The 11,510-nt window shown below is 33.8% G+C and overlaps 1 protein-coding gene across 1 annotated transcript; it reads left to right on the forward strand.

The window, feature by feature from the left end:
• Nucleotides 1-1,149: 1,149 nt before the first annotated feature.
• LOC125051096 (60S ribosomal protein L35a) lies at nt 1,150-3,092 on the forward strand. Its single transcript, XM_047651248.1, has 4 exons — nt 1,150-1,280; nt 1,493-1,713; nt 2,136-2,366; nt 2,754-3,092. Exons 2-4 carry the CDS (start codon nt 1,495-1,497, stop codon nt 2,775-2,777), a joined length of 474 nt encoding a protein of 157 aa, XP_047507204.1. The 5' UTR covers nt 1,150-1,280; nt 1,493-1,494; the 3' UTR covers nt 2,778-3,092.
• The last annotated feature ends 8,418 nt before the right edge of the window (nt 3,093-11,510 follow it).

Raw genomic sequence — 11,510 nt, forward strand, 5'->3', positions numbered from 1 at the left:
TTTAAATTGCATCTTAAAATTAACTACTTATAGTTTGTTTCATGTTAAATTTAAGGTTCTTAATAAATATAAATATTTTGAACCTGCATAGTCGCGATATATAATTTTATAAAATCATTAGTAAAGTACTCATACTTTTATATTTTTAGGATATTTTGAGATCATGCAAAAACACGGCCGATAAATGCTGTTTTTTTCTACACTGCCGAAACATTAATTGGCCGTTGACTACCGAAAAGCGTGAGCGTTAATGTGTGTATTTTCGTAGCACTGTCATGGCGTCTAGGCTACCGACTGTCGACACGAGCTGTCATTTTCATACAAATTTAGTTGTCGACTTTCTACATACACTAAAGCCGAATTTACATTACGAAACTAGTGTTATGCATGTTGGAATGAGTTTCATGAAAATAGTTGCAGCACGTGTGAAACTTTAACAAAAAATAATAGTGTCGTGAAATCAGCAGTATCACCAACGACATGGCTCTGTCAACATCAAAGCTTCATTTTGCGATGCAGAACGTCGTGGTACAGATGTTAATATATAAAATTCGAAAACACACGTCTGCCCTGTGCAAATGCTTTCGCGACACTAGTTTCGTGTCGCGTTTTCATCGTGAAAGTAGTTGCGTGACATTAGTTTTACAAAAAATATGCGCATGGCACGAAATTTATCCAGTGTCGCGAAACCGATGCATGCATTATGAAACTGTAAATTTACACGTGAAATTGTTGATGAAATTTATGTCATAAAACTAATTCCGAGCCACTAGTTTCGTAATGTAAATTCGGCTTACTGTTAAGCCATCTTGTCTAGGCCCCCAGAACGTTGAAAATGTTTTGGATTTTGTTTTGTCATCATTAAGTTTAAAAAAAATTATGTACAAATAAACCAGGATCAATTAATATTCATAAGGATTAAATATGAATTCAATATTTGGTTTTTTTATCCAAGAGAAACTACGTCTTAATCAGTATTTTTTTTTGAAAACTAAAAGAATCTTAGATTTTATGTTGTGATTATAAATTGTATATAATTAGAATTATAGATTGTTTATAATTAAAACATTTTGCAAACCGAAAAAATATATTATATGCCATAGTTAAAACACCTTGGGTAATTTTCTTGCTATTTTAGTTTAACATAAATTAGGCTGTCTACTATAACTTCTAAATTTTAGTAGAATTTGGTAATGGTAGAAACAAGAAAGGTTAAAAATTTATAAACATACTGTGATCTGGCAACACTGTCTTTCTTTTACGTCAAAAACAAGTGTTCGGTTAGTGTTATGATTTTTCCAATTTTTAAAAATAAAATGGTTATTCTATTATAAAATACTATTTTAAATAGAATTATTAATAATGAATCGATATTATTTCCTTACATATATAAGTTTTTAAGTTATGGTGGTGAAGATAAAATGAGATTAAATTCGAGATGTCAACATAACCTCTTGTCAATAATGGTCTTATCGAAATGTTTGTCTTTAAGGAATGGCAGACGCGCCGTCAACAGCGCCTAAGGCCAAAGCGCCTAAAACAAAAGCACCAAAAGAGAAAGCTGCAAAGGATGCTCCAGCGGCGCCAGCAGAATCCCAAAAAGTCGTACGCAAGGCTTCCAAAGCTCGTCACGGTAGACTTTATGCTAAGGCCGTGTTCACAGGATACAAACGTGGTCTCCGAAACCAACATGAAAATACTGCACTTCTGAAGGTAAAACTATATTACTGTTTAAATTAAACTTAGGTTATTATAGAATCAAATAGTTTAACTCGTATCATGTTATACGTTAAAATAATCGATCTTACATTCTGTATATTGAAATTGTAACCTTTTAAAACTTGTAACCGTTGTAAATTGTTATACATCCCAACATTTCTTAATTGTTTTAATTACAATTTTAACTCTTAGTAAAAATTCTTAAATAAGAGAAACATCTAGATAAAAAGCATTTAAGTTCTTAGCTAGAAGATGACTTCATTGTATGTTTATTTTTACTTTAAAACCTCTAAATGATGCCTTAGACATTTGAAACCTGAACTTAATGTGGACACATTATAACTGATGATTTGATTTAGATTAACAACATCATATTTACATCAATGAGTGCTGTACATATAACCCTCAAATTTCAGATTGAAGGTGCTCGATCAAAAGATGATGCATTATTCTATGCAGGCAAGAAATGTGTATACGTATACAGAGCCAAGAAGAGGACACCTATTGCTGGAGGACCTCGTGGAATTAAGACCAAGTTGAGGGCCATCTGGGGCAAGGTGACCCGTCCCCATGGCAACTCTGGCAGTGTCAGAGCTCGCTTCAAGTCTAACCTTCCTGCTCAGGCAATGGGACACAGAATACGAGTGGTAAGTTCAATGTTTTTGTTTAGATCTTATAGATTTTTTTGTATTATACTTTTCAAATTTGCACAATTTGATTCATCAGTCTGTATCATCTGTTTTGAGTTCAGTATGATTTGGATCAAGTTTTGTTTGCAACTTGCTGTTTCATATAAAAATATACTGGTTACATATTATGTGGAACTAATATTTATCTCACATATGTCTGTTCCATTCAAGTTTAAAAAATTTTTTTTTACTTTAAAGTATACTTAAAGCATAAAACAATCAATATCTTATTGTGTTGATTATTTGATTTTTAATCTCTGTTGTTTATAAGTTAGTGATTATTAGTGTGTAATAAACAATTTCTCTTTAAATATAACATACTCAAATGCCCCATTTTTGTTTCAGATGTTGTATCCATCAAGGATTTAAACAGCCTTTAATTTAAGAATTAAAAATAAAACCCAAAAAAAATAGTTCATTATTATTATTTCCTTCCTATTACCAGAAAGACAATTTAAAGCCAAGTTAAAAAAAAATTATTAAATTTTTAATACAAAACTTTATTGTTAATATTATGTTAATTTCTATGTTATGCTAAGGGTACAGTGTCTTGCCTCAGTCAAAGTTTTTAACAAATTTTCACCACTTGTTATGGTTCTGTCAACTTTAAACAGATAGAGTATTATCATACATAAATCTATTTTATACAGAATTATTTAAATGTTGCAATGGTTTTACTTAACACTAACCCGTCTCGTTGCAATAGCTTAAACAACGACAGGAGAGTTACTTCTATAGTTAAAATAGTGTGATAAAGGTTAATTAAGTTTTTTTAATAAAAGGTTTGCACTAATTAAAAGAATGATAGTTGTCCTAAAATGTGCCATAATCATACTTTCCAGTAGTAATGAAGTATAACTAAACTGGTAAACTTAAATAACTAAAAATATTTATTGTCTTTATTTGCCAATAATTTGAAAGTATGAAAAATAGTGGCAAGAAGGTACTTCACTCCATCGCTTTAAGCGCATTAAGCGCAAATTCGGCCCCACGTGGAGTATTGTTCTCACCTCTGGGCAGGAATTCCTCAGTACCAGTTCCTTCACTTATTCAACGAAGAGCGATTCGAATTGACGACGACCAATCTCTGTCCGAGCGGCTTGATCCCTTGTCGTTGCGTAGAGATTTGGAGTATGCAGTCTGTTCAGAGGAGTTGCTCGGATTAATACCTGCAGCTGAGTTTCGTCATCGGACGTCGAGGCAGAGTACGAAATTCCACCCGTATCACCTCGACGTCCGCCGTTCCACAACTGAGCGTTTTTCAAGGCTGTTTTTGCCGCGCACCACCACTTTGTGGAACCAGCTGCCCAGTGAGGTATTTCCGAACCAATTCGACTTAGGGTCCTTCAAGAAAAGAGCGTACCGATTCCTGAAAGGCCGGCAACGCACTCGCGAGCCCTCTGGCATTGAGAGTGTCCATGGGCGGCGGTATCACTTAACATCAGGTGAGCCTCCTGCCCGTTTGCCTCGTTTTATAAAAAAAAAAAAAAAAAAAAATCGGATGTCGAGGCAGAATACGAAATCCACCTGTTTGTTCACGTCGACGTCTGTCGTTCTGAACATGACTACAACTGGGCGTTTATTAAGGTAGCTTTTGCTTTCTTTTAGGTTTGGGCCTCAGATTTCTGTATCTGTTTCATGATCATTTGGTAATCTAATAGGCAAGTAGGCGATCAGCCTTAGTGCGTGACGCACGCCGTTGACTTTTTGGGTCTAAGGCAAGCCGGTTTCCTCACGATGTTTTCCTTCACCGTTCGAGCGAATGTTAAATACGCACATAGAAAGAAAGTCAATTGGTGCACAGCCGGGGATCGAACCTACGAACTCAGGGATGATAGTCGCACGCTGAAGCCACTAGGCCAAAACTGCTCTTAAGAAAAGAGCATACCAATTCTTATAAGGGCGGCAACGCATTCACGAGCCCTGGTAATGAGTGTCCATGGGCGGCGGTATCCCATAACATCAGAAGAGCCACCTTGCCCGTTTGCCCCTGGGCCAAAAAAAAACTAATTTTTGTTTTTCTCTTTCATTTTCGGAGTTTTAAAGGTGGATAATATATTATTAGCGGACTAACGCCATCTAGTAGCAGAAACCTATATAAAGCGTGGCAACACCGGCGTTGACTCACTTTTATTTCGAGACTTCGTGCGGAACGGACTTGTTACTAACCTAACCTCAGTAGATTTTAAAAGTCTGAAGTACCCACACGTTCTAATGTTTTGTGTTTTTCCTAATAATATTATTACTTCCATCAGTGTCAAGATTTAAGGCCTACTTCTTAGCAAGTCTATGATTTGAAGAATATCGTATTCTCGATCTAAGTATAATTCAACTATAAAAGCTTACAAAACAATAGTTTCCTATAGAACAATAAAGTCTAGTCAATCAAAATGACTACAATACGAAGAATATGGCTTGAAACTTTGAGTTAATTGTTATGTCGTGTTACCGGGGTAGTAGGCAATTGGGTCGCCACTACAACAGCCGTGACACGAATAGCTCAACTGTTATTGATCACTATCGCTTCTATTGTAGCTTTTGATAAGAAACCAAGACCTTTTACAATGACTATAGGAGAAGGCAAAATTATTTTAATTATCGTTACAAATATATCGATAGCATTCATCCACCATATTATACTTAACTTAAAAAAGCGCCTACTAAAAAGTTATTAGTAGTATAATAGATTTTGTGTGTCGTATTTGGTATAATTTCCTTAATTCGCGCATTTATTTATAAATGCTTAGCACACTGCTACATTTGTACAAGAAAAATAAAATAAAATATCTCATGTGAGCACTTACCTATAGGCAAACACACTCAAAAAATTAAATTATAAAACTAAAGGAACATCAATTTCAAGGTGTGCGGGGAGTAACTTTGGATATCCTGACCTAGCTCGTTTATCAGAATGCTCATGCTATTGGTGTGTTTTGGCCAAAACGCGTTTTTCTGAAATGAGGGAAAAATGGGATGATGAATGTGCCTGGCGTATCTAGAGGGTACACGATTTTTTTTTAAATTTAGTTTAGAGGTTGGAGCAATCAACCTGATTCAATCAATGACAAATTGATCGATATATCAATTAATGTTCTACGATTCTCCAACAACTCTTAATGTGCGCTAGCCTGGTTTCGTATGTTGGTAACTCATCAGATCATCAAGATGCAATTATATACGTCCGATTCAAGTATAGCCTGATACAATGTAACTTTAAATGTTTGCGCATGTACAATACACGTTAATAAAAAGTACTCACAGCAATTTAAAGTATAATCTTGTTAATAGTAGTTAATAGGTTTAAGCTCTGATGTACCAAGTTCTTCATTCAATACTACCGAGGCTTATTTAATTTCTTTCTCTTTTATTCTATTGCTTATGTCTTTAGAAATCAGGTTCGATTTGTCTATGAATAATTTTAGCCTAAGGTTTAGAAGTTGACGGCAATGTAACATAACTGTGACGTCTCTGCCATACAGTGCCCTATACATGTGTGTATGGCAAAAGCTTTTGCTACAACGAAAACTGATGTTACATTTCACTTTCATTGCCTTTATTTTTTTGAAGGCGTGATTAGTTTGGCCTTTGAATACTACACATAATCAGGGCGGCATATTTTTGAACTAAAGTTGACCACCATCAATACATACTCGACCGTGACTTGAGTAGCTGTTGTAGCAGACAAGAGTGCTAGTTAAGCAGAACGCTCCCATTGTTGATAGAAAACTGACATGCATAACTGCACTGCATCGCTCTGTTACACTGCTTTCATATTTACATAATCGAAACACTGATTAATTGTGACAAGTTGCTGTTTAGGTATTAGATACATCATAAGGGGTATGTATGTAGCATCAATAACAATACGAAGTTAGCATATATACAACTTACAAATCTATGTGAAGAGTATTGCGAAAATTAAATCGGTATTTTAATTCGGTGGATGTAGAAATTGTGATCATTTTGTGTTTCGCCGTCACATAAAATTCGGATTAATGTATTTTAAATAAATAAATAAATATCAATAGCAAAATTTAAAATATTTTGAATATCACTTTACAATTACGTTTATTATCAGAAATTTTAGTTCTGGTAGCAAACTTTATCTAATATTATAACAACTAAGCCACCAGACGTTTAGAATTAGGTGGATTTGGATGTGCAAGTGTGCAGTGAACGCCAGGCAAATTAAAATTATTAAAAATTCCTTCTATAGCGAAATCAAATAAAACTTTATTGAATTATATTGGTAACTTGGTTTATGAACGTAAATAATAAAAAAAACGCTAGATATAAATGTGGATTTGCCAGTTCCCAAATCACGTAGAGCGAGGGAAAATAACTGGTGTGCAAGAAAGTACTACAACCACTTGGAACAATCACTTGGCTTGGTAGGAACTGAACTAGCTAAACTTCTAGTCTTCTCCCTCAGGATTATAAAACAGTTGTACCTATTTTTCAGATGCTGTTTCACCAATACAACCACAAGGTTGGAATAGAGGCTGCGCTCAGCCTCGAGTGATGAGAAGACCAGTAATGGCCTTTAAAAGATCATCCGTTAGTTTAATAATAATTTAAAGACATGTATTTGGCACATAAAGATCTATAAAAAATCTGAGGCCAGTACAGGGTAGGGTTGTAGCGCCACTGATTTTTTATTATAATTAAGGACGAGCATATATGATTAAGATTATTTGTCTCAGTGTAATTATTATAAACCTTGTATTATCGTATTACACGGTTCGAATAACTTCAGCAATAATTAACATCGCGATTAATTGATTGTTATTAAGTTTTATTTCATGCTTAACTGCGCTCAATATACTCGTAGGTACCTACTAGCTATTAACTGCGGCATCGCATTCATTACATTCATACATTCCTTCTTTAACCTTTAGAAGTGAAGTATCCATATTTTAAACAAGCATCTTGTTTGTACAGTACACGCTAAGGATGCCTAGGGATCGTTCTAGTATTATGTAACGAATTTGGTTGGGTAAAACGTTACGATGCGGAGCGGATATTGAATTAATACGCGTTATTGTTAATATTATTTTCGACTTTCCTGTACTTTACACCACATAAATGGTAACTTTTAGATATAAAGAGCTGCTCCGGTCCGGCGTCAGATACCGGAAGTCGGAGTCGAGAAAAATATCGGAAGGCCGGTTTGCGCTTCTCCACTATATCCGATCCGACAGTAACCGATACTTGTATATTTATCATGCAACACTTACTATTAACTAAAACCCATATGCTTTATTTTATTAATAAAACAACAGCAACAATTTATCAACAATAAATAAAAAGGGCTGTGGGAACCCTCGAAACGTCAACCAGATAAGAAGAGATCATAGGTAGTGCGCCTGGATTTAAATTATTCGATAATTGATGTTTTCTGTAACGTCACCAAAGTACACAGTCATACAATGTATGTAATATAGTAGTCAAGGCATTCAAATAAAATATTTATACTGAAATGACAATAGACCTTACGTGTCAAGTGTGACGAAGGTGTAATGTCAAGTTTTGTAAAGCTATTGTATGGATCTCCTTTTGTGTAAGTCTTGTTATCATCGGTACATAATAAAAGGATCATATATTACCCCGCTTGTTAAAATGTATAAATATATTTAGATATTATATTTAGAAATTCATTGAAAGGTTCCATCCAATACACTTCATAATATTTCCATGTTCAATTTGAAGTTAACTCAACATGGTCTTCTGCGTCTTCATGTTTAAAAAAATGTAAGAACACATTTGTTGTTGAAATCATACGACCGCTTCTACTACGATAAGCTTTATATATGTACTTGATAATAAATAATAGTTTAAAAAAACTAAACACACGCTTTATATAGAAAAGTGCAATATTTTTCGTCTATCGAGAAACCCACGCTTTTTCACAATAATACCAGTATTTTTTGTTCATTACCATTTTCAGCGTAAATTAGGAATTATTTACATTATTCTTAATTAATATTCATTAATATTTATTTTCTGTTTTTTAGTTTAATTTTCTATATTAAGCGTGTGTTCTAGTTTTTTTTAAACTATTATTTTTTAGTTAACTTTTTTTTTCGTATTATTACATTGTCATCGATCTTTGACAGGTGCGCAAAGTTTGAATTAAATCTGTCTGTTAAAAGTGGGTCAAAATCGAGTCCGAAGGTGTCGGTTACATACATACAGGTGAAGCTAATATAAAGCGTATAAAAAATAGGTAGGTTGTTTTATGAAAATAAAACGAGGTTTTCATGGAATTTTACAAACATAAAAATAGTGCAAAACTAAAGCAATAAATCCAAAGTCAATTGATGAGAGTGGCGACGTTGGAAAGGATGCTAAGATTAGCTCGTGCCCCAATTGCTTATATCCTTTTGCTGCTATTTCTGATGCGTAGGCGCAGCCGTTGAATGTAAAATTAGGACTGTGCTTACAAATTCTAAACGCACTATTTAAAACCGAATAAAAAAAATTGAAAATCTGGAAAATATACTCTTAGTCAAGGGGTGCAGCGAACCACATAGGGGTTGGCCTTCGATACAAAAGAACGCCACCCTCGCAACGATGCACGACGGCGTCTTTTGTGTGATATCTGCACACAAAAAAATAGTAACTATTTTTTTGTATGGCAAACTTAGGTAGCTAGATAATTTTTCGTGCTATGAAAAAATGACATTTTATCAGCCAATCACGAAAATTTAACTGAAGTAAAAACGTGTGACCAAATGGATCTGAAGTGTATCGAGCTCATTATATTATGTCGAGTCATTTTTCGTTTCGTGTTTTTTTTTTATGAAAATCGTTTTCCTGTTAGGTATATTAAAACTCTAGTCAAAACCCCCAATCTGATAACCCACTTACTAAATGATGTATTTTTCGACACAATAAATTACATAAAATCTCTTAAAAATGTTCCAAAATGTTCCTAATCCTTCAAAAATATGTTCATTAAAATTCATCTTAAAACATAGGCTACTCCAAGATAATAGGATAATCGTGATAGATAATTGATATGTCTCTAAGTAGAGTTCACGAGGACCGTGCTCCAATTGCCTATAATATCCTGTTTGTGCTATTCTTATATCTGGCCCTGCACCTTATTACTCATTAAAGCCAGTTAAAAATATCTTCGTCGTAAAAACTGTCAGTCAGACAATTGTCAGTTGTGACTTTGACAAATCGAGGTCAATAATCATGCTCTCCTGGCGTACGCGGCCACTGCGGCTCTCTCTATATGCAGATAAATACAATGGGACATATGTTTTATATGACCGTAGTAGTAACAGACGCCAGTAACATTTCTCTATTAGATGTACCTTGAATTAATTCTCAACAGAATATCTGTAACAGCATCAAGTGTCATCTTTATAATACTAGATATTTTCGATACATAGAATTAAAAAATTTATATCTTTTTGAATGCAATGTTTTTATATGCAATAAATTAATATTGCCAATTATATATATTTTTGACGTTACATAGATAACATACACAACTTACATATACAACTTTTTATGGATTATTTACTAAGTATCAATGTAGTCTGTGTCTAAATAAGATTACTATAATGCAAACTTTCCCGCCAAAGTTGGCCACACGTGGAATTGTAAACACACTTTTTCTGATTCTCTTAAGCCCCTTTCAAAGTTCCCAGATTACAAAATAGCTAGGTAACGATTATATAATAAATGCGCATATGTTACGTTAGGTTATAGAAACGTTGAAACCGGTATCCATTTCCTATATAAGTGTAAAGGTCATTTATTGGTTAATAAACACGATGACTTGATATTCCAACATTTGCCTATAAACACAATAAGCTATAAGGAAGACATGTTCCTTGAATCAATCACCTGAGGCTACAAACATTGCTGTAGACATAACCTTTGCATTTACCTAATATCATTTTAATAGAACATACAGTAGTATAGGTTCCGAGACTTTAATGAGGCCTGGGGGACACATTTTGCGTTTGATTTATTTTTTATTATAGATAAGTTGATCGGAGTTGTGTAAGACAGGGTTTTGGTAAAGAAATGTCAATTCGACGTTTACCTTCATTGTGGACAAATGTTAATTACGCACATGGGAAGACAATTTAAAGTTAACACATTTTTGCATACCCTGTAAAAACCAAAGCACCATCTTAAGATGTATTTTTAAATTTATTATTTACGTTTTAAAACTCTGAATCTTACTCTTAGACATAAGATTACATAGTAACAGTTTGGTGCTATTCATGTCACCGTAATAAACAAAAACTAATGAGAATCGGCGATTCTTTAATGAATTGATTTAAACTGATGAACAATTTATAATCTGAAATATCACACATAGCAACGTTATATACCAGCTTTTAAATTTAGCGAATAGGATGCACGTGATGGCTAATGAGTAAACTATGCCCTGTAAATCATAAACAATCCATGCAGCAAGACCATAAAGCAGTTCGGCAGTAACATCTAAAACATTCCAGCACTTTACGAGAGCTGTAATCATCTTTACAGCTGTCATGTGGCGTCAATCAGTTTCAGGATATGATCGCACTGTAAATTTAGTTTAATAAATTGTCTGTAATTAGAATAAAATAACAAGTTGAACAGTATTGTCTGCCTTTAAAGTTGTGGGTTCAAAGCCCGCCTAAAAAATTATAGATTTTGTTAAATGTCAAAATCTAAATCGAAAATCAAATCTATTCTTTTATTCAGTGCCCATAATTACTTTAATTCTATTATATACAAAACATACTCCTTTCAAAGGCGATCGTCATGGCTACTTTAATTTTAGATGCCGCGCTTCTGAACCATGACTTGATGCTCTGACCAAACCAATGCCTTAGATTCAACCAAGATGTGCGAAATATTCAAGTTTCTTTCAGCCTTTAAAACACCTTAATTTGAGATAAACAAATATTTTGAGAGGCATAGAAATATGTGAGGAATTTAAAAACTGATAGAGGATTATACTGCAGTTATAGACACACACCTCACACATGTGACCTAAGAATCTAGAACGTTTCTCGAATGCATATGCAAAATAGTTAATTATGAATATAGAATAATGAATGATAATTAAATTGTAAATTCCATATC

Source organism: Pieris napi, chromosome 7 (genome assembly GCF_905475465.1).
Source record: "Pieris napi chromosome 7, ilPieNapi1.2, whole genome shotgun sequence".
NCBI lineage: Eukaryota > Metazoa > Arthropoda > Insecta > Lepidoptera > Pieridae > Pieris > Pieris napi.